Raw genomic sequence first — 25,135 nt, forward strand, 5'->3', positions numbered from 1 at the left:
TTTAGCTCTCATTTCTACCAAAACTAAGAATCGTTTCTGCTCTAAAGGAGAGCAAGAGGAGAAAGGAGAAAAGCAGGCTAGGGCTTAGGATTTGGAGTCTACTTGGAGCTTAGCATTTGGGGGTTCTACTACAAACTTGGAAATTGGGGTTGCCTTACCATCTCTAAATGCAGGTAGGAACCTAACCCCAACTTCTGATTTGCTTGAATTCTCTCCTTCTCGTTCATTCTTTTGAGTGTACAACTTAATTCAGTCCAAAACCTAGGAAATCCAACTAGTTGGTGGGTAAATCCCCAAATTTCAACATGCCATTGGGTTAAAATAACCCATGGGTTAAAATACCCCAATTTGTTCTTTCCCACTTCCCTTAACCTAGTTTCTTCAAATTGAGACCCTGCATGGCAAGATCCATGGGAATACAGCCAAAACCCCCTTTCTGATTCATCCATCGGATGGAGTTGTAGGAATCCTATGGTCGACCGGTCCCTGGGCTTACCTGAATCCGATCCCTCCCTGCTAACCATCCCTTAGTTCTGTTTATTGGGGCTTTGACCTAAGCTTATTTCTATGTTTAATGCATGTTATTTAATGTTTATTTAGGACTGTAGTATCTACTTGGATTGGAGCCTAGTGTGAGTTGGGATCTACTTTTGGCTTAGCTTCCCTCCAACTCAAGGTAAGGGGATTTGACTTTATTTTTTTTATGGGGTGTTTACTGTTGTCTTTATGTTTACGCGTTCTGCATCTATTCGTACACCATATTAATTGTTAAGGTTCATATAGGTTTATAGTCTTTTTCCTTTACATTAGAAATATGCATGATTTAGGATGCATTTCATATTGCACTTGTATAATATTATTATGTTTTGATGAACTGTGAATGGGAGTACTGCACTTATGATCCTGGAGGATTGATTGGGTGCCTGTTGGCATTCGGTCACACCATGCCCTTATTAACCAGGCCGGGGTGTGACAAATTTTTAATGGGCTTTTTAATTAAATGCATCAAGCCTGTTTAAAATTAAATAGATTAATCATTAATTAGCAAATCCCAACGCATAATAACAACTTATTACACTCCAACCCTCCACTAAACAACATCATCGTTATGGAATCTAGGGCATATATCTGAACACTGCCAAACCCCATCCATAGTACATGTCTATATTAGTATGTCTGTGTACGTGATCGGAATCCGTAAAACACGATTAAAAACTTTAATCAAATACATAAACATAACCTATCATTTTATGTGAAAATAAGTTTTGCAAACCATTTCTAAAATGGTACAAGATGTTCATTCTCATCCAACCATCCACAAACAAATTATCCTTAATGTTCCCCAATCGGGCAGTGGAGACCATGTTGAGTAACTCTTTTACTCACAAAATGTTCCCGCATTCCCAAAACACCAGCTTCGGTTCTCTTGAACTTTAGTCATTGACGAAACTAAGAATTCGTTCACATTTTGCATTGACAAGGCTCTCTTAGGTACTAAGTCTCGGTGACACATGTCGATCTCACACCTACATCTGGTAGTGATACATGAGGGAATCGACACAAGTAGATTCTTCACCAATACACTAGTATGTGTACTAGCATTCGTACCCTGACATCACCATGTCTAGGCATACCCAATGCGACAACCATATGATAAGGGTATCCAACCCAAACCCCAATCGTGACTACCATTTTAAGTGTAAACTTATGGACATACATTGCTCAAAAAGTTTATATCGCATGTGATAATATTAAACCAAAATGTATAAAAAGTTCAATACAAAGTAAACCGGGTCGAACCGGAACGAATCGGGTTTGATGGACATACATATCCAATAGTTACCTGGGTCTATCAAATGTATTTTTCTTGGTTACTCTAGGACCTAGAAAGGTTACAAATGTTTTGATCCTACCTCTCATAAACAGTTTCTTACCGCTGACGTTACCTTTTTTGAAAATACTCCTTATTTTACTTCACCTACACTGTCTCCTGTATCCACTGAAGAACTTCTAGGTCCTCCCATACCTGTGCCCGTACCTATCTCTCCACCTGTTAAGGTCTATCAACATCTACGCCGTCCCCCACGCGTTTTACCCTCCACTACCACTGAACCGGCCTCCATTGACCTTGGTCCATTACCCTCTGCTCCCAGTGTTCCGGAGCTGCCATCCACTGATGCAGACGTTGCTGCTCTTACCCCGCCATCTGATTCTAAAGCTGAGGGTTCCCTTGACTTACCAATTGCCATTTGTAAAGGTGCTCGTGTACTCAAAAATCTCATCAATCTCTCATTGCTTATCCTATTGAAAAATGTCTCCATTTCTCATCTTCCACCTCACTATCACCCACTTGCTTCTGCTTTGTCTACTAACTTTGTCCTACAACCTATCGTGAGGCTTTATCTCATCTTGACTGGAAGGCAGCAATGGACACCGAAATGGATGCTTTACATTCTCGCAATACTTGGACTCTGGTTTCATTACCAACTGGGAAGGATCTTGTCAGTTGTCGTTGGGTTTATACTATCAAAAATAATCCTGATGGTTCTATTGATCGTCTTAAGGCCCGCCTGGTTGCCAAGGGGGCTATACACAGACTTGTGGTGTTGATTATTTTGAGATCTGCTCCTCTGTTGCTCGGTTGAACTCCATTCGGATTCTTATCTCTTTGGCCGTCAATTTAGATTGGCCGTTCTATCAGATGGATATCAAGAATGCTTTTCTTTATGGTGATCTTCAGGAGGAGGTTTATATGGAGCAACCTCCAGGGTATGTTGCTCAGGAGGAGGATTCTACCAAAGTATGTCGACTTCGTAAGGCAATCTATGGGTTGAAACAATCTCCAAGAGCATGGTTTGATAAATTCAGATCCATTGTTACTCAATTTGGGTTCTCACAATGTTACTCTGACCATTCCGTCTTTGTTCACCGCCAAGGCTCAAAGGTGGTTATAGTGGTAGTTTATGTAGATGACATTATTATATCTAGTAATGATGCTTCTAGTATTGCTCAAGTGAAGGCCTATCTTCATCAACACTTCCAGATGAGTGTCTTGGGTATTGAAGTTTTGCGCAGCAAGAAAGGTACTAGTTTATCACATAAGAAATATGTTCTGGATCTCCTATCAAGATCTAGAATGCTGGCTTCTAAACCAGCTGATACTCCCATGGATCCCCATCAAAAACTTGGATCTAGTGAGAGTAAAGACTTTACAGATGTACATCAATATAGAAGACTTGTTGGCAAAATCATCTATTTGACTATTACTCGATCAAATATCTCTTTTGTCGTTGGAGTTATTAGTCAGTGTATGCAAGCTCCCAAGAAAGTTCACTGGGATGTTGTTTGTCGTGTTCTCTGCTACCTAAAAGGTGCTCCTAGCAAAGGTCTTACTTATCATCCCAATCGCAATATTAATCTGGTTGGGTTTTCTGATACTGATTGGGCTGGTGTTGATGGTGATAGGTGCTCCACGACCGGTTATTGCACCTTTGTAGAAGGTAATTTAGTCACTTGGAAAGTAAGAAACAAACCACTGTTGCTAGATCTAGTGCTGAAGCTGAGTATCACGCTATGGCACATATGACTGCTAAGTTGATGTGTGGGTAAAATCACTACTTCAAGAGTTAGGATTTCCTATCACTCAGCCTATGCAGATGTTTTGTGACAATCAAGCAACCATTTATATTGCTAGTAATCCAGTGTTTCATGAGAGGACAAAGCACATTGAAGTTGATTGTCACTTTGTTCGGGATGCTGTCATGAAGAAGTTGATTTCTACCTCATTTGTTTCCACTACTAATCAACTGGATGATGTGTTTACCAAGCCGCTGTTTGGTCCTGCTTTTCGTCAAAGTTGTTCCAAGCTGGGTCTTGGTGATCTATACACTCCAGCTTGAGGGGGAGTGTTAAAGTATATCGAGTGGTTAGGGTTATGATATCTCGATTAGGATATTAGAATATCCTAATCGCGCTATCTCCCTTACTACTCCTAGTTCTATTAGGATTTCTTTCTAATTGTTCTAGTTCTGTTAGGATTTGTTTTATTTTATTTTCTGTGGATCCTATCATGATTAGGAATCCCTTTTGTAATCTGAATAGTTGATTAATATAAATAAGATAATATGGAGAGGGACTGTGTGCTCGATTCTCACAACTACAGTCCCTTCTCCTTCTCTCCATCTCTTATTCTCGGTTTTGGTGTTTTAGCTTTTATATTCTGTTACACTTTCCATTCTCCATATAGATTAAATATCCATAAAAAACAAATCTCCTTTCATTGCTTGGCAACTTGGGTTTTTTACTCGACCCGGAGCCCTCTGGAATAGAGTAGACTCGGGGGGTCACATAATAGAGGGTTTTATTTATATAAAATAGTAAAATATTCAAAATACTAAAAAATCTCAAAAATATAGAATTTTTTTTTTAAAAAAAATTAAAACCTCAATAAATATGATCTCTAGCACAAAATATCCTTTTTTATAAACATTTGGTACTAACCACCCAAACATATTGTTATTAAAGCATGAAATGGAAGGCCACAACACAAACACCAGTACAGATGATAGGCCCCACTACAACAGTTCACATGACTCCTTAATAGCAAAATTTTGTTGAAATAATATATTTAAAGTCACTTCATTCGACTCGTTCAACTTGGGAAACTAGTACCAAATGACATGTCACCCAAATCTTAAAAAATCTTAAAGTCGACTCAACAGATGACAGGTCCCCACTTTGACAGTTCACATGACTCTCCTTAATAGAAAATTTTTCTCGAAATAATAAGTCACTTACTCGTTCAACTTGGAAGACTAATCCGAAATGACGTGTCACCCAAATCTTAAAGTTGACTCTGCAGAGTAATACAGTAGGACTGTAGGAGTAAACATGTCAAGTTGACTCCTGGTGCTTAGGAGTCAAATGGCCAGGTCACCGAGTTGGCAAGCTATGTCTCCATTACCAATTGGGGGTGGGGACAAAGAAGAAGAAAACATACAAGCATGAATTGGAGGAAACATCATTTTTGCATTTTTTTTTTCTTCCACTAATATGTAAATACATGTTAGGGAACTAAAGTTCTAAGCAAATATGCATGTTACCTTTCTTCTTTATAGAGGTGCCGTCTTGCCCGGTAAAGATTAGTCTCAGTTAATGTTGGATGGTCCCCATAAAGCTTTACTTGCCCAGTCTCTGCCATAGCTTTAACAAACACCTACAAATATCTCCAATTGTCCAGGGAGGGGCACGTTTTGAATCAGAATAAGATACAGCACTTTATATTGATTTTAATAGGACATATACCTGAGGAAAAATATATTAATCAACAGGTACACAGAAAATGCAGTTGATGGCGCAATAAAATCTGTAAGACATGTTCTGGGTGAGATCCATCTGGGAGGTCATCTCTGCAAAATTGATAAAATCGGAAGCATACTAAGCCCTTGTTTTTCCAGACACTTTAAAACAGAACCATCCCACATCTGGAAATCACTTCCAGTAAATATGCTGAAATGCTGTACCACCCCCATCCTTCCGCCCTCACACAGACCCACCCATCAGTCCATCCAATGAAAGAACTATTAATGATAACTATGACCTTGAGCATGAAATCCATTTACTATTTCCTCTGTTGCTCTGAAGAGTAAGAAAAATTTATAGAGGTGGCCCTGTAGACAGAAGGTCTGTGACCCTGTATAAGATGATTCATTTCGTAATTTGCAGAAGCATATGGAGGGAAGGAATGCATCCATTTTTTTAACCAAAGTCGGCTAAAAGAGTTACAAGGAAAGCTATAAGAATTTATAAGATAGGTATACGGTGGTTCACAGTTTAAGGGAGTCAATACATATAGTATTTGGGCCAATTAGGATGATTTGGTAATGGAAAGGGTGGATTTTGGTACATGTTGATTGGTTTTGGTTTTTTGGTCAATGTTAAGGGTAAAGGGTGATTTTGTAGGGGGTCCCAAGGTGGACTGATATCAAACGTACAGCATCCAAAGTTTCAAAAAGAAAAGAAGGGGGGGAGGGGTGAAGACTTTCCCCTGATCCACCAGAAATAATGCTAGGAACATTTGCATTTGGTCAAGGATATCTCCCAAGTGAGACCCATCACCTGGTTGTTTTGACTCTTCCATTCACATAGTTTGTTTAACTGTGCCATTAGTATAGCAGTACCTTAAGTCTATTAATTGTGCTGCTTGGAACTCACCGTTTCAACATCTGGGCGCCTCCTCTGCCACCTTGACCATAGTTCCTTTTCAGGCTTTCTCCAGTTCCACCATAGTTCTTCACTTGACAGAGGTTCCTCAGTTGGTTTCTTTGCATTTGGATCAATGAATGGGTGAGGCTCGCCAAGTTTCTTTTTCAATTCATAATCACTGAAGTTTTCTTCCTCAGGCTCTGTCCCATATACAACATAATCAGTGGAGAGGTCTTTAGGCTCCTCTGTAACATTACCTGAAGTTTCAAGAGCTGCTGGGTCACTTGTGTCTATAGTCAGTTCTGCAGACCCCACAGTTCCATCACCTTCTGAAGATTCCACAGTACATATGCCATCTGAAGATCCCGCAGCAACTATGCCTGTTTTATACTTTTTCCTTCTGCTTCCAGGATTTTTCCCATATGATGGTGACCCTTTGGACTTAGCAGTAGGTTCAGGAGCCCTGGCAGCCCTAACACGGTTAGCTGTGCCTTCAGGCCAGTACTCCTGCCCAGGAATACTTGCACGAGCACCAGAAGCTGGTTCCATCTGTCCAGATGTGGAGTCCATATAACTGTAATATGGGGGACGCTCAACAGACAAGGGATCGAAAGAACCATCCTTCTTAACACACTTTACACAAGGAAACAAATTTGTCTTTCCATTACTGCTGACTCCAACCCTAACCTTCACGCTTTGAGCAGAAAATGAACCTACAAATGATGTCTGGGTGATTCCCAGAAAAATATATACACATATTAGCCATCAATTATACTTACAGAAGTACTCAAGTCAAGCTGGGAAAGATAGCAAAAAATCCTCCTTATGCTACTTCATAGGTGTGACCATGGTTCAAGATTTCGCAAAACATCGCCGATATATCGGCATATTTCGGAAATCTCGACACTACCAAGACGGAATGGCCATATGAAATGAAAAAAGTACAAATTTCGGTGAAAGTCCGTGATATTTCGGGATTTACATGGCCATTTGTGGATGACTACACTCGTTTCTTCTCCGAAACTGTTCCGTGGTCCACTTATGTCCTTCAAACAGAGAGCAATGGATGTCAACTCCAGCGGAGCATGAGTGGGGTCGATCTAGGAAGGCATAGCAATTATTACTAGGATTTGTTTTATAACAGTTGTGAGTTTTGTGAGTTGTGAGTTGTGACTTTGTGTATTGACTATTGAGTATTGAACTAATGACTTTTATGGAGTTTCTTTTATGGAGTTTATGAGTTATGACTTACAAACTATGCACTTATGAATTTATGAGTTTAAAGTTTAAACTAAAGGCTACGTTTGACTTTATTTTTGTTTCATTACTTTGTTTAAATTTGTTATTATGTCTTTTAGTACATATACAATGTGTATTTAACTATTTATACATCAAGGTCCGACCGTATACTGTCAATCAAGGGAGCAAACCCAAAACACCACTTTGAGTTCACTTTTTTGCAATATGAAGGTTTAAATGTGTTTATTTAGCTTAAATAAGGGAGTACATGAAGTATTAGGCCTTAATATGGCCAAAAATCCACGGAGATGGACTGCCGAAATATGGCAGAAAAAATATCATATTTCAGCGTTCGGATATTTTGGAAATCTCGACCTGCCCGAAATGGCGAGATGAGACGAGATCTTGAACCTTGGGTGTGACGGTCATCCAAATGGGTTGGGGCCCACCAATTAAGTAATCCAACAGTTAGGTCATGGACAAATTTACTCTGCGGATGACCAAATATCCAATCTACTGTATTAAGATATGGGATAGGGATCTCCACGAAGCCTGCTTATATTGGCATCTTACATGCCAAAGCCAATAGCAGGGAGAGAAATAGTATATTTAATGAGGAGAGAGACTGTGAGAAGGAAGCACAAACTGACAGCATGTACTTCCTTTTCCCTTAAGATATATGGGAAAGTAGAAGACCAGCGCATAAAGATATCTAAACATCAAATGTTTTAAGTACATTTGATCATCCAATAATTTATCTAGAAATTATTCTTGGTGAGTTCTACTTCTACAAGTTGGTGGACCCCAGACCCCCCCCCCAAAAAAAAAAAAAAAGAAGAAAATAAAAATGTCAACTTTACCAAGGATTGAGGGCATAGTTGTCATGGTTGAGGGACTCCAATCTCCCCCAACCCCTGCTTAGCAATAAAGGAAAGAGGCCAAGCACTAAAATTTAAATCTCCAGCACATTGTCAGTTAATGAAACCTTATGAAAAGCATAACCACCTTTGCAATCTGCTTTGCATGGGTTTGGATGCAGATGTTGGGTGCTACTATTTGCTCAGAAGTCAAATCATTCAACCTTTAAATCATAGGATACAAGGCCTTGGCTATTATGAATTACAGATCCACCAACTAGATACAGGCTCATGGACACATCATACAAAATAAGTATACACAATTTCCATGTAAGCAAGCATATAATAACACAGATACATTTGTCAATATCCAAAATAAAAACTTCTAGCAACAAAGCTGTGCATGATGCAGATAAATCACCTAAATGGGTTTATTATATTGGAAATAAGCCTGGGGTTGGGTTCTATACATGATGGACCTTTGATCCCATGTATTACTTTGTAATTGGCCACTTTAATGAGCCTAAAATATGGATAGAGAAGGTAGGAAAACGGGATTTACTTCAACAGTTTAGTTAGAGTCCTGTTTTGAGTCAGTTTCTTTCATTATTTTAGTTTCCTAGTCAGTTTATGTTACCTTATTAGTTAAGGATTGGGTTAGGCCTTTCCTTTTTGGTATTTGAGTCGCTTTTGAATCATCTATAAATGTTTGTAAGGGGCTACAGCCTTGTACACGAATTTGATTAATGAGATTTTGGCTTGAGCCTTTTCTTTCATTCTATGAGACTCAGATGGAAGTAAGATGCGGTGCTTTGTGGTGGGATTCCAGTTGAGGCTGGGTGGGATGCTTAGTTATATCTTCTTCTTCTTCTCCATCAATACTCAAGTAAGTAATCCTTTGTTTCTTTTCTCAGTTTTCTATACTTCAGAATTGGAATTTTCAAAATTACTATTAATCCAGCCTTTGGATTGTTGTGAAACCTTAGGGCTTTGATACAAATTACTGAGATTAAGGTCTGACCCAAATTTCAGACCAATCCATTGGTCGGATTAAATTTAGTTTCAGTTTGTCCATCTCAGGGATCTCTACTCGTGAGATCACTGTTTTTCAAATTACTCTCAACCATTCATCATATCATTCCCATCTTTTGAGGGGGTCTTATCCTTCTTATTAACTACTGTATCCTAGAGTTTCGTGTTATTCTGAGACATTTGAATTCTCAATCAGTTTTGGGGTTTACTATTGGAGTGAGGTTTGTCTTGGCCTCTTGGGATCCCATCAGGGAGGGTTTTAGAGTTGTTCCAACCTTCCCCCCACCAGTTCATGTTGGCTCTTTAAGTACACAAACTTAAAACAAAAAAACACAAAAAAAATAATAATAAGACACCAATCCAATACACTTAGCAATGTCATGATTTCTCTGACAAAGATAATTTGGTAAGACAAACAGTCCAGGTATCACAGACAAATCGTTAGGAGACTCAACAATTGAAATTAGAGGGGGAGAGAGAGAGATATTCAACAATCTCTGCTACTTGGAAGGATTGTTGATGCAGGCGGAAGGTTCAGATCTGTAATAGAGAGATCGGATCTAGTTTATAGGGAGGTTAGGGATAGGATAAAAGGAGAAGACAAGGTTTCAAGATCAGATTCTGATCTTGGATGAAGAGAGAAGTTGCAGGCTGTTGGGAGGTGAACAGTCAAGTTCAAAACAGACCACGGTTTGAGGGAGTATCGTGAGAGAGAGAGGAGAAGAGATGAGATTGAGAGGGGGAGAGACAGAAGAGAAGAAGTTGGGGAGAGGGGAAGGGGAAAGACTCACCAAAAACCTGAGGGGGGAGGAGGGGACTGCTTCAACGCAGGTCTGGCTACCAAGGCTCCAACTTTTGTTTCATTCAATAATTCAATTCAGCATCTTATAAAAGGTTGGATACATGGGTATTTAAAGAAGAAAATGACTCTTGGACTTTAATAACTCCTAAAAACTAAACCAAGAAACATTAATGACTAACACATTATTCTAAACTAATTATTCACCTCGAAACTAACTCCCATTAACAATTAAATACTAGCCTTTAATCCTTTGGACTCCTAATCTAAGAATTTAAAGAGACACATTAATACACCTAGGAATATGAAAAGACTAAAGAAGCAAACATAAAAGACTCAATCCTACTAATATTTCTTGAGAATATCAAGGGCCAGAAGAGGCTGTTTTAGCCAGCAGATGCTCCACGCATATAGGGTGGCTGGTACTTGGCTGGTCCACGCAAAGACTGGTTGGTGCATGGTCGGTTGTGTCTAGGCTTGAGTGCCAAATTAGGTCAGTCCAGTCTGGCCAATCAATTGCTCCTGCATCATTTTTCCTCTTCTAAAAAGAACTCGACAACATCGAGTTTAGATAAGGACCAAGAATGCCATCAGACTTGACGAGCTGAAGAAGGAATGCACATGCCGTATGTTTGAGTTTGAGAGCTGGAAGATCCTTTGCCGGAACAAACTTCATCTCAAGTCCACCAAGCTTGAAAGTATAGGTGTTCTCATAACCATCATACTTGGCTTTCTTAATGAACAACTATGGGTGTCCCAAAAGAATGTGACAAACTTTCAATGGGAGGATGTCACACTGCACTTGATCAATTAAACCAGCAATGGAATATGTGAGGAAGCACCTTTCATTGATCTTGAGATTGTTGTTTACCCATGCAACCTTATATGGGTTTGGGTGAGGCTCTGTCTTCAAACCCAATTTACGAACGGCATCTTCATTCTTCAGAGACGACATTAGTGAGACTGCCACTGTCAATCACCATAGTGCATAGCTTATCATTGCATAGCACCCTAGTCTGAAATATACTGTTGCATCGCCAATCTTCATCAGGAACCTTGTGAGTAACTAAGAGGGGACGAATAACATAGATATGTTGCTGCTCACCGTCAATTTCACTATCTTGAATGTGAAACCCACTATAAATTTGAACTTATGGAACCTGTGTGATTTCAGGTTCTGGTTTAATGCCCATGCTAGCCTCTATGTTGTGGGCTGTCTCGGTTGAAAATTCAGATCAATCTCGTGACTCGCCTATAAAGGCATTCCGACCAGCCAACTAACTTAGTCTCTAATGAGTCTGAGGTGTCTAGCAAAAGACAACACATAAGCTTGGCATACTGGATTGATAGCCTGCAAACCTCACTCTATTCTAGGCTGAATTATGGGTGAAGATCCCTTCTTGTATGTATATTTATAGTATTTTTATTTAACTAGTATAGTAGGGGCAGAATGGTAATTTCCTCTTGTGGGACCCCACATCCCCAGTGTGGAATCCAACTTCCCGTAGATAACCCCAACTGGATTCCCGCATGTGTCACATGACATCACCCTTATTACTTGAATATAGTTAATTAGGTAGTTAATACTAAATAAAATTAGTTTAAAGAAATAATTTCATAAACTGTTTTTAGTCTAAGCTATACCAAACAAGCCTTAGTTGGCCTTAGCTATATAAGAAAACACTTAGATTTAGACTTCATTTCCTACCAAACAAAACCAAGAAAAACCGATTCTGCTCAAGAAGAAGAAGAGAAAGAAAAGAAGAAGGGAGAAGGAGACCTAGACTTTTGGAATTGCTTGAACTTGGAGCTGAAACTTTGGGAAAGCTTGGATTGGGACTGCTAGCCTCTTCTCCATCTCAAACCTTGGTAGGCCTTCTAACCAGATTCTGATTCAGCCCAAAATCTCTTCCTCTTTGGTGTTCTTGCTGAGTTCTTAGTTTATCTCAGCCCATGCTTAAGAATTTAATCGAATTGTTGTAATGATCTTGAACCAACCATGCAAATGGGTTGGAATAATCCAATTAGTGTGCCCTTCCTTTCCCCTTAACCAATTTTGAGTTTTATGGCTGTGCATGTCAAGATCCATGGCTAAACAACAAAACCCCCAATTCTGTTTTGGGCAGGCGGATGGAGTTGCAAGTACTAGGCGGACGTCCGGCTCCTATGCCAAACTCCATCCGGCTCCCCCCTGCTAACTGCTGTGTTATATTTTGTTTTGGTTGTTCAGAGCATTGACCTAGGGTTCTTCTGTACTCAACACATATTACTTAACGTTTATTTAGGACTGCAAAGCCAACTTATAAGGTCGTTATTGTGGGATTGGAAACTAAATTGGTTTGGACACTCATCCAACCTTAGGTAAGGGAATTTGAGTTTAATTTTGGAGTGTTTATGCTATTAATTTCTATTTTGTTATGACTGCCATACCATGCATCATTTCTATACTCTATTCATATAGTTTGTTAGCTTTAAACTTATTTGCATTAGATGTGCATGAATTAGGTTGCATCCTCATATTGCATTGCACATATTACTTGATCTTGGAATTATTTAGTTTATGATGATGTTACTGGACAGCTTACTGTATTACTTTTATGAATGCATATTACCATCATATTAGAGATGCATATGGTTAGGATTGACATGAACCCAGTACTACGGCCCTCACCAATAGGGGAGAGGTGTTGGATAACCCGTGGTAGGTCCAAAGGGATGATTCTGGAATGCCATTCATTGTCCCATATCCGAAAAACATTACAGGAATGGGAATAAATAGTAGGGTTAGTCACTGGGGGTTTGTTAGCGTCAGATGTGTAATGCCTAAGCTGTCGGGTCTCCACCGTAGTAGAATGGTATCGCTTAAGTGACCGACGTATGGTTATGTGTTTCCGGGACCGAGGTTATCATTCTATTACAATAGTACTGTTGAGATTGACTACTTTACCCGATAGGGGTAATTTAGTCCTCATTATTTTAGTTATTTGGTTTAGTTATTTTATGTTTTAGTTTTTCCTTTTTTTCAGTTTTCTTCTCTTCTATCCGATCTCTATTTGGGATTCCTAGTTGTAGTAGGAATTCCTAGTAGGATTAGGATTGGGGGGGATTCATACTTTGATTGTAATGGGGTAGGGTGATCGATTTAGGTCATTCAAGCATTAATTTTCACTGCTATTTACATGGTATAAGAGCCAGTTCTAATCTGAAGAAGCAGCCCTCTCGATTTTCTGTTTTTTTCTTCTCCAACTCTCTCGGCTACTGGTTCTCTCCTTCTCCAACAGTCTCGGTTACTAGTTCTCTTCTTCTCCACCACTCTCGAACTCTCTATCTCACTTAGGGCAGCAACTTTGAGGTGAATCCAATGAAGATATAGCTGCTGCCCTCAATGACACCTCACTGAAGATTGAAGACAACTAGTGTGACCTAATTCTGCCGGCAGATTCCCTCCACCTTTAGAGATCAAGCTAGTTCTTAAACTACAGTTTGACTTCTGGTTCTTTGGAGATTGGTTCCTACCATTATTGGTCTACACCATTCCTTTATAGAAGACTGCAGCTTTGGATCAAATCTAATTCAGATTCCAAACCTGCGATATTTCTGTAATTTTGTTTTTTCCGAAGGAGCTAATTTTTGGAGGACTTCTTCCCCACTACTAGAGGAGCACTCGATCTGTTTTTCAGCCCATTCTGACAGCTGAAATTGCTGCAACTTCAAAACTCATTTTTCAGACTTGATTAAATTTTGAAGATCTATTTTTTTGATGGTACGAATTATTTAATCTGGGCCAGATCACTCTCCTTGACTGTGGCTGGTAGGGGACTCACTGGCCATCTTACTGGCACCACCAAACAACCTGCTGAAGAAGGTGTTGCCCGTACTAAATGGGCTGCCAACGATGCTATGGTGTTGTCATTTATTTTAAATTCTATGACCACTAATCTATCCAGTTAATATCTCCTCCTTGACACTGCTACTCAGATATGGACTGCTGTCAAGGGAACTTATGGTCGATCAGGAAGTGGTGCTCAGGTTTATGAAATCAGGAAGACACTCCAAAACACTACTCAGAAGGAGATGTCTATCACTAAATACTATGCTGCCCTTAAGTGTTTATGGCAGCAATTGGATCATTATGCTAGGTTTCACCCTACTACTACTGCTGATATTACTGCCTATCATTCTTATGTTGATCAGTTTCGGGTCTATGATTTCCTAGCTGGACTCAATGATGATTATGACTCTATCCGGGTGCAAGTCCTTGGTCGGGTTCCTTTCCCCACTTTAGAGGAGACCTTTTCTTATGTTCACAGTGAAGAGACACGAAGGGCTGCCATGATGCTTACTCCCAAAGTTGAGAGATCAGCCTTACAGACTGCTGGCTCCACCCCTGTTACTTCTTCTGACAGTGTTGCTGCTTCTACCACCAGAGAGCCTATGAAGTGTGAGCATTGTCACAAACCATATCACACTAAGGCTCAATGTTGGAAATTACATGGGAAGCCAGCTGATTTTGAGGCCAAACGTGGTCGTGCTCAGTCTAAAAACAAAGCCAATCACACTAAAAGTGTAGCTCCAACTCCCACTGCTGACATCGGTTTCTCCCAGGAAGAACTCCAGGCTCTACGTCGTATGTTGAACACATCCGCTGCCTCTACTACGTCTGCTGCCAATTCAGGTTCCTTCTTTGCCCATACAGGTATTTCCTTTGCTGGTCATTGTGCATCAGTAGTTTCCACTCCATGGATCATAGACTCCGGTGCTACTGATAACATGATAGGTTCTTCCAGCCTTTTTAATACATATTCTCCTGCCTCTGGTAAGGATAAAGTCCAAATTGCTGATGGGTCCCTCTCCTCCATATCAGGGAAAGGATCCAATGGTTGTTCTCCTTCTCTTACCCTGTCATCTGCGTTGCATATTCCCAAATTTACAATTAACCTTCTTTCCATTAGCAGTATCACTAAATCCCTGAATTGTAAAGTGACTTTTTTTCCCACTCACTGAGTTTTTCAGGAACTAGACTCGGGGAAGACGATTGGATCGGGTAAAGTGCATGACGGATTGTACCTGCTTGATGGCGATCCTACAGCTACCCAGGCTTTACCGTCGGCATCTTTCTCTTCTGAATTACATAAATGGCACTCTAGGCTAGGCCATCCCCCTTTAGGTACTTTATCAAATTTATTTCCAGCATTAGTTAAAGACTGTATTAGGGAAAGGGAAGACTTTTTTTGTGAGCCTTGTGTCTTGGCTAAACAGACACGTTCAACTTATCCTATTTCTAATAACAGATCCTCTTCCTTATTTCATGTTGTTCATACTGATGTGTGGGGTCCTAGTAGGAAAGCTTCCCTGTCTGGACATCGGTGGTATGTCACTTTTATTGACTGCTATTCTAGGTTCACTTGGGTATACCTTATGCACACAAAAAATGAAGTTTTTTCATGTTTTCAGCACTTTCATCAGTTGGTTAAGACCCAATTTAATGCCACTCTTCAAACTTTGAGGAGTGACAATGGGAAAGAGTATATGGAAGGTCAGTTCCAAAAATACCTTGCTGCCCATGGAATTCTCCATCAGACCAGCTGTGTCGACACTCCAGCCCAAAATGGTGTGGTTGAGAGGAAAAACCGCCACCTCTTGGAGGTGGCTAGGGCTCTTATGTTTGCTCGCAATGTCCCTTCCCTTTATTGGGGGGATGATGTCCATACTGCAGCCTATTTAATTTAATAGGCTGCCCAGTCGTGTTCTTCTTTCCAAAGGCCCTATTGAGCTATTACGTGGCTCTTCTTCCTCTATAGTCCCACCTAAGGTGTTTGGCTGCGTTTGTTATGCCAGGGATACAAGGTCCCCTGGTAAACTTGACCCACGTAGTCTCCGCTGCATTTTCTTGGGTTACTCTGCTACTCAGAAGGGGTACAAATGTTATTACCCTCCATCCCGCAGGACTTTTGTCAGCATGGATGTTGTCTTTCATGAAAGCGTTCCATATTATATGTCCCCACCTCTTCAGGGGGAGAGTGTTAGTGAAGATGTGCTGACTATTGACTCTCCACCTCCACTTCAGTCTGTTTCCCATGAGTCTGAACTAGTTTGGCCTGCCCCTAATACTCCCCTTGATTCAAGGGGAGAGGTTCCTATACAGGGGGAGACTATTTCTATTCAGGGGGAACAATCTACCCCTGTCCAAACTCCTATCCAGAGGACTATTAGTGAATTTCAGAAGAGGATTAATGCTAGTAACATGAAGACCTATGCAAGGAAACATAAGCAGGTTCAATCAACTATTGCTCCAGTACCCATCCAATTGCCGAACCTGGATCCAGAACCTGCCTCTCCACCTGGTAATGTTCCTTCTCCTGAGTTACCTATTGCTCTTCGCAAAGGGGTCAGGACTTGCACTCAGCATCCCATATCTCATGTTGTTTCTTATGACTCCCTTTCCCCGTCATTTCGTGCTTTTATTTCTTCTCTTTCTTCTGTTCTTATTCTCAACAACTGACAGGAAGCTCTATCAGATGGAAAGTGGAAGGCAGCCATGATGGAAGAAATGGAGGCTTTGAAGAAAAATAACACATGGGAGCTTGTGGTTCTTCCACCTGGGAAGAAAACCGTTGGATGTAGATGGGTGTTTGTGGTGAAACAGAAGGTGGATGGCACTGTGGATAGGTATAAGGCACGGCTCGTGGCCAAGGGGTTCACTCAGACATACGGCATTGATTACCAGGAAACTTTTGCACCTGTTGCAAAGTTAAATACTGTTCGTGTGTTATTATCTTGTGCAGTCAACCTTGGATGGGATTTGCAGCAACTAGATGTAAAAAATGCCTTACTAAATGGAGCACTGGATGAGGAGGTGTATATGGACATTCCACTAGGGTTCTCTTGTGACAGAAACCAAGGAAAAGTATGTAGGCTGAAGCGTACACTTTATGGGCTGAAGCAGTCACCTCGAGCATGGTTTGGCCGGTTCCATAAGGCCATGATTTTTGTGGGCTATAAGCAGAGTAATGCTGATCACACACTCTTTATAAAGAGGGCTGGTGAAAAACTCACTGTTCTTATAGTCTACGTTGATGTTATAGGGGTTACCGGCAATGATGGTGATGAGATCAGACGGTTGAAGACCTTCTTTGGACAAGAATTTGAGATTAAAGATCTAGGAAAACTACGATACTTTCTTGGGATTGAAGTGGCCAGATCTTCTAAAGGCATTTTTCTCTCCCAGAGGAAGTATGTCCTAGACTTATTGGCTGAAACCGGGTTGTTAGGCTGCCATCCTTCAGATACTCCTATGGACCCTACTGTTCGACTCAAGGAAAAAGAGGGTGAGCCTGTTGATTAAGGCCGATGCCAAAGACTTGTAGGGAAGCTGATTTATCTCTCACACACTCATCCTGACATTGCTGTCGCCGTGAGTACATTGAGCCAGTTTATGCATGATCCCTACTCTTCTCATATGGAGGTTGTTCTTCATATCTTGCACTATTTGAAGTCAGCTCCTGGAAAAGGAATTCTTCTGTCTATGCATGGTCATCTATGGATAGAAGCATACACTGATGCTGATTGGGCTGGTTCTGCAGATCGCAAGTCTATTTCTAGGTATTGCTCCTTTGTAGGTGGAAATCTTGTCACATAGCGTAGCAAGAAGCAAAATGTAGTTGCTCATTCTAGTGCCGAAGCTGAGTTTCGAGCTATGGCACAAGGTATTTGTGAGTTACTCTGGCTTAAAGGTTTGCTACAAGATCTTGGTGTTCCTATTCGTCTTCCTATAATGTTGTACTGCGACAACAAGGCTGCAATGAGCATAGCACATAACCCAGTACAGCATGATCGTACCAAGCATGTTGAGGTGGATAGGCATTTCATCAAATAGAAGTTAGAAGATGGGCCGAGTTGCATTCCTTTTGTGACATCTACTGATCAACTTGCTAATATCTTCACCAAGGGATTGTCTAGGAAATTGTTTCATCCCAATCTAGTCAAGTTGGGCATGATCGACATCTTTGCTCCAACTAGAGGGGGAGTGTTGAGATTGACTACTTTACCCGATAGGGGTAATTGAGTCCTCATTATTTTAGTAATTTGGTTTAGTTATTTTATGTTTTAGTTTTTCCTTTTTTTCTGTTTTCTTCTCTGCTATCCGATCTCTATTTGGGATTCCTAGTTATAGAAGGAATTCCTAGTAGGATTAGGATTGGGGGGGATTCATACTTTGATTGTAATTTGATATTATTATAAATAAGGGGCTGGGTGATCGATCTAGGTCATTCAAGCATTAATTTTCACTGCTGTTTACAAGTACTTATACCTCATGAGACCTAGTATCCATGTTAGGAGCATGTTTAACTTAGGTCATTCATCATGGACTATCTGCATATGCTTGTGTGTTTCCTTTGCTAGGCTCAGTGGAGCTCACCCCCGTTGATATCCTTATTTTTCAGATGATACTACTTCTTCTGCTGCGGTTGTTTCTGTGGGAGCTTCAACCACTCAGGACCTTCCTACCGTTCATGGAGTTGATACTCCGGTGTTTGTGGAGCACGATGTCTTGTGCTTGTGTGATGATTGTGCATTCTCCTGAAGTGCCTGACAGACCAGGCTATCTCCCCACTCCTTTGTTTATAAAACACTTTTGTATACCTTTCTTAATATAGATTTTGTATCTTTTGTCTTGGGTTACTATGTGAATCCATCAGTGTAACTTAAACTTCACTTAATATATATAACTGTTTTATCACTAGTTTTCTTTATTATTGCCATTATTTCTATTATTTAAATTGCTTCCCCTGCGTTTAAATTCTGTATTGTGATAATTGTTGTAAATAGGGTACTGCACTTGCGATCCATGGGGATTGGTTGGATGTCAGAGACATCCAGTTGCACTTAGCCCTTATGAACCGAGACGGGGTGTGACAATTTAGTAGTATCAGAACAATCATGCTCTACTCCTATTTGCAATCAAGTTCACAATATAGCAGCTCTTGGACTCATTGATCTGAAGGTGAGTCCAGTTTAGGGTGAAATAAAAAACTTCAACTAAAAGCTACTAATTAAAAGAAAATTGATTGTAAAACTCAAAGAATAGTGAATAAAGGTAAAAACTTTATATATATAGATCAAGTTGTTAATTACAAAAGTTTTCAGCACCCAGTGCTGAATTGGTTACAACTTCTTACATACTATAAAGGAAGTACAAGGTCCTACAATGAACAACTGAAAGTTAAAACTAAACTAGCTAACAAGTCATCACTACTGTGGTGGTGGTGGTGGTCCCTGCCCTGAGAAGAAGGATCTCCACTGACCCAACTCAGTCTCCACTGCCTGAACACGGTTGCTAACATGAGTGAAGTCCCTCCTCATGCCCTCAAATCCCTGTGCCATGGATCTCTCTAAGCCCTCGACCGGCTAAAGAGTTGTCCCCAAGGCGTACCGTCTGCAGGAATAGGTGGGACAGCAGAGGAAGAAGCACCCGCATGACCAAATGATGTTGTAGGCTGAGGAGGTATGGGTAGATCTCTGCGCACTCCTACATGCTCTCTCTTTACAGCCTCCTCTGCATCAATAGCCTGTCCCATATCAGTGCAGTCGGGATGGCCAAGCTCTGGTGAGAAGGGTAGAAGCTCTATACTCATCTTCACCAAAGTAATCCGGCTGATGCTCACTATCTTCTTGGTCGAAGGTTCTTTATTCCTTACGTTAACTCCAAACCTAGGAAAGATCTTGGAGAGCAGCCTTCCAATAACAAGTTCCCACGCCCAGGGTTATCATGCAAGTGTGCCATAGTACGCATGATAGCATATGGCAGGCAGATCTGATATCCTGTGTAGAGGCAATAAGTAGTAAGGATCTGCATAGTGGATAGCTCTGTGCGGTGGCCTGCCTTTGGGAAAACGTTGTGCCCACAAATCCTAGACAATACCCGAGCTGAGGGGAGCAAGTCTAACTCAGACTTCACCCGGTCATAAAACTTTCCGTCAGTAAGCACTAAGTATAACCATTCCTGCTTACTGTCAGCTAGGAACTCTGAAGCATCAGCACTTGGAATACCAGATCTCCATTCTCCCTCATTAGAAACTTCCAGTATGTAAGCCAACTGAGAAGCATTGAAGGTAATAGGCATGTCCTTCACACAGGAACTAATGATAAACTCTTCTCCTTCATACCAGTAAGATAGATTGCTTAAAAAGAGGCGCACCAATCGAGGGTAGCAATACCTCTCTGGTTGTAGCAAAGATAATCACCCTAATTTCTCAAACCTCTCCTGGACTTTGAATGGGGTAAGGTCAGCTAGGATTACATTCCTTTCTTCTTCTACTTTTCGGTCTATAAACCACATGCCGTACCTCTCTTCTTCTTCCACATTCCGGAAGAACCTAGGGTTGAATACAGCTGGAGGTGCAGCTGCACCTCTTCCCCCTCTACCTCTACCTCTTCCTCTTCCCCCACGGCCTTGAGCTGCAGCCATTTAAGATAGTGCTGCAATTTTTAACAAGAAAAATTAGTTAAACATAGACTAGGACAGCAACAACACTTAAAAGAAGACCATCAAGCCTAATTGGCACTAAGGTAAAAAGCCTACTAATATATCTATGCAAGTTAATTAAATAAAAATCTAGTACATTAGCATAATACTACGTAGAAGACATGCAAAGTATATATATAAAAAAAAAATTAAAAAATTAAAAAAAAATTAAAACTTAAGAAAAGGTTAAGAACTATGTAATCTTATGATTAATCTATACTATGTTTAAAATGAACAAAAATAATACCTAATATTAAGACTTAACATATACACTATGATAAGTAAGAATCAACAATGTACCTTAGCTAAAACCTAAGAAGAAAGGAAGAAAATATAAGAAATGCATAGATCAAAACAAGGAATAAGAAAAATGCATGTTAATGAGTAAAAGAGTAAATATTTACCTAAAAATCTAGGAAAAATGCTAAGCCATAGTTAGGTTCTGAAAAGAATAACAAAAAGTGTAAAAATTTCTAGTTTAGAACACTTACTTGAGATTTGGAGTAGATCTTGTGATTCAAGCTCTTAATAGTGTTAGGGAACCCTAAAATAGTCTTGGGAGAAGTTAAAAAGGGGCTAAGGAAGAGAAGAATGATGAGTTTGGATGTGTTTGGATTGGGACCCGAATGGGTTTTATATACCCATTTACAGCCAGGCGGATGATCCGGCTAAGTTGGTGGTTCAATCCGGCAGCTCCATACAGCTGCCCATAAATCTTCATGCAGCCTCTGCCTAGCCAGGCAGACGTCCGGCTCATCTTATGACTCAATCCGGCTATTCCATCCGGCTGGGTCAAAACAGAAAAAAAAATAAAATATAAATATAATAAATATACATTAATGATATATACTTATATAATATAAAGTATCATATAAAATAACGCAAATAAGTATGTATCAATGTAATAAATTAGAACATTCGTATATGTACATGTATTAATATGAAATAGAACCTAAGTATACATAAAAAATAATAAATAAAATAAATAGAATAAAAATAAGTATACAATATATAAAACATATATTGGTATAAAATATACATTTAGGGGAGGCATAAATACATAAAATTTATTAAGTTGTATGTGCTTATATATATATATATATAAATGCATGATCTACGTATTGTATTTATGTTAGGAATGTATTATGTGTACTTTATTGTAATGTATCGTTCTTATAGGAGTCGAGAATTACGGCTCAGTACGTCACTACAACTCAATAATGGATTACATGTGGATGCAATATCCCAATTTAAAATAAACTATAAAAAAAAAAGGGGGTAAGAAAAAGCTAGACATGTGGGAACTCATCCTACAAGTAATGCAAGAGGTTTAGTAAAGATAAAAACATATATAGACCTTAACAAAGATCAAATGGGACTGCCAAATAAAGCACAATAAAATCTTTAATAGAAACCATACAGAACTGACCTAATCTCATGGAAAGTGCACTGGAATTAGACCAAAGAAAGTACAGCAATATAGGTGACTGAATCCCCTATGAAAGCAACCCAAGAAGCCATAGGAGATGTGTCGAATCGAACAAATAACATTTGATATCATTAGACTAGGCTTACCTAAGGCCTAGGATCCATTAAAACCCCAATTAAATTTAAAGTAACCTAAAGTATTAGAAGGAGAACTTCCTAGATAAGAAAAAATTTCACATAAGAAAACTTATGAACAATCCAAGTATTGAAAGGTATAAGAAAATTTAGGGATTTCATAACGAAAGACCTAGGAATGCTAGTTTAGGCGTCCTACCAAACACCTTGTAAGCATTAGAATAACAAGCTCTTCCCAAAATTATTGAATTCCTTCACTTTAAACATAATGCATTCAAACCAAGAACAACTGAGAACAAAAAGGGACTGAAACTGAAAGATTTGACAATAGTCACAATACTTTGCTCAACAATAGGTATGAATGGAGTAATGGGTCACTGAATGTCCCCTCCGTTTGGGAGTGAACACCAGGGATCCCATCAATATTCCAATTCATCCTACAGTTGAGTTAGGTATTGCAGAACCAGAAGTGAAAGTCTTCATAAGGGAAACCCTGTAAGCAAGAGTTGTACAGACTTATACACTACAACCCAAACCTCGGAAATATAAATAAAAGTATAATGATCGAATTATATGAAAATATCATGAACATAATAGAACTTAAATAAAAGAAGAACAGAAATGAACACTAAAGAATAAGAAGAACAAAATTAATGATAGCAATAATAATAATAAGAATGAGAATATTTTCTTCGGATTTTTAGGTTTAGATACTTACCTTGTCGATATGGTGAGTGAGCTTTGTAATAGATTGTTCCCAAGTTACCTTAGATACTCTAGGACCCCCCCTCTTGAATATTCTTGTGTGTTTAGAGAAAGAATAGGAGAGTTGGAAATGAGAATAATGTCTTTAGTCAGTTTAAAATGCTGTCTAACTCGAAACCGGTCAACAAAAGCCATCGATCAAGAGATCGTACGGTACACAAAACAGGAAACTTAAGAGTGTAAGTCATGATGCTGTTGAAGTAACCTCAACTGCTTGGATTATCTCCTGCAACAAATTTCAAAAACGAAATTTTTGTAAGGTTGGGGGAATGTGAAACCCGCTATAAATTTGAACTTATGGAACCTGTGTGATTTCAGGTTCTAGTTCAATGCCCATGCTAGCCTCTATGTTGTGGGCTGTCTCAGTTGAAAATTCAGACCAATCTCGTGACTTGCCTACAAAGGCATTCCGAACAACCAACTAACTTAGTCTCTAATGAGTCTGAGGTGTCTAGCGAAAGACAACACATAAGCTTGGCATACTGGGTTGATAGCCTGCAAACCTCACTCTATTCTAGGCTGAATTATGGGTGAGGATCCCTTCTTGTATGTATATTTATAGTATTTTTACTTAAATAGTATAGGGGCAGAATGGTAATTTTCTCTTGTGGGACTCACATCCCCAGTGTGGAATCCAACTTCCCGTAGATAACCCCAACTGGATTCCCGCTTGTGTCACATGACATCACCCTTATGACTTGAATATAGTTAATTAGGTAGTTATTACTAAATAAAATTAGTTTAAAGAAATAATTTCATAAACTGTTTTTAGTCCAAGCTATACCAAACAAGCCTTAGTTGGCCTTAGCTATATAAGAAAACACTTAGCTTTAGACTTCATTTCCTACCAAACAAAACCAAGGAAAACCAATTCTGCTCAAGAAGAAGAAGAAGAGAAAGAAAAGAAGAAGGGAGAAGGAGACCTAGAGCTTTGGGATTGCTTGAACTTGGAGCTGAAACTTTGGGAAAAGCTTGGATTGGGACTGCTAGCCTCTTCTCCATCTCAAACCTTGGTAGGTCTTCCAACCAGATTCTGATTCTGCCCAAACTCTCTTCTTCTTTGGTGTTCTTGCTGAGTTCTTAGTTCATCTCAGCCCATGCTTAAAAATTTAATCAAATTGTTGTAATGATCTTGAACCAACCATGCAAATGGGTTGGAATAACCCAATTAGTGTGCCCTTCCTTTCCCCTTAACCAATTTTGAGTTTTATGGCTGTGCATGTCAAGATCCATGGCTAAACAACAACACCCCCAATTCTGTTTTGGGCAGGCGAATGGAGTTGCAGGTACTAGGCGGACGTCCGGCCCCTGTGCCAAACTCCATTCGGCTCCCCCCCCCCTGCTGTGTTATGTTTTATTTTGGTTGTTCAGAGCATTGACCTAGGGTTCTTCTGTACTTAACACATATTACTTAAGGTTTATTTAGGACTGTAAAGCCTACTTATAAGGTCGTTATTGTGGGATTGGAAACTAAATTGGTTTGGATACTCATCCAACCTTAGGTAAGGGAATTTGAGTTTAATTTTGGAGTGTTTATGCTATTAATTTCTATTTTGTTATGACTGCCATACCATGCATCATTTCTATACTCTATTCATATAGTTTGTTAGCTTTAAACTTTTTTTTGGTAAATGAATATATTACCGAACCCTAAGAGGGGGCAGGGGAGATCGAACCAAAGAAAAAATATGTGCATGAATTAGGTTACATCCTCATATTACATTGCACATATTACTTGAACTTGGAATTATTTGGTTTATGATGATGTTACTAGACAACTTACTGTATTACTTTTATGAATGCATATTGCCATCATATTAGAGATACATATGGTTAGGATTGACATGAACCCAGTACTACGGCCCTTACCAACAAGGGAGAGGTGTTGGATAACCCGTGGTAGGTCCGAAGGGATGATTCCGGAATGCCATTCACTGTCCCATATCCGAAGAACATTACAGGAATGGGAATAAACAGTAGGGTTAGTCACTGGGGGTTCGTTAGCGTCAAATGTGTAATGCCTGTGCTGCCAGGTCTCAACCGTAGTAGAATGGTATCGCTCGGGTGACCGACGTCTGGTTATGTGTTTCCGGGACCGAGGTTATCATTCTATTACAGTAGTACTTATACCCCATGAGACCTAGTATCCAT

General features: G+C 39.7%; 1 protein-coding gene across 1 annotated transcript in view; it reads right to left on the bottom strand.

Annotated features, from left to right (window-relative positions):
* LOC122647205 (protein PLASTID TRANSCRIPTIONALLY ACTIVE 12, chloroplastic) overlaps positions 1–25,135 on the bottom strand; it is a 75,452-nt gene that overhangs the window by 33,457 nt on the left and 16,860 nt on the right. Inside the window, exons 4-5 of the mRNA XM_043840658.1 lie at positions 6,214–6,930; positions 5,103–5,215 (exon numbers count right to left, since the gene is read on the bottom strand). Of these exons, the coding sequence (XP_043696593.1) occupies positions 5,103–5,215; positions 6,214–6,930 (830 nt within the window). The remainder of the gene's footprint in view (positions 1–5,102; positions 5,216–6,213; positions 6,931–25,135) is intronic.

The sequence above is a fragment of the Telopea speciosissima genome, unplaced genomic scaffold (genome assembly GCF_018873765.1).
Source record: "Telopea speciosissima isolate NSW1024214 ecotype Mountain lineage unplaced genomic scaffold, Tspe_v1 Tspe_v1.0014, whole genome shotgun sequence".
In the NCBI taxonomy this organism is placed as follows: domain Eukaryota; kingdom Viridiplantae; phylum Streptophyta; class Magnoliopsida; order Proteales; family Proteaceae; genus Telopea; species Telopea speciosissima.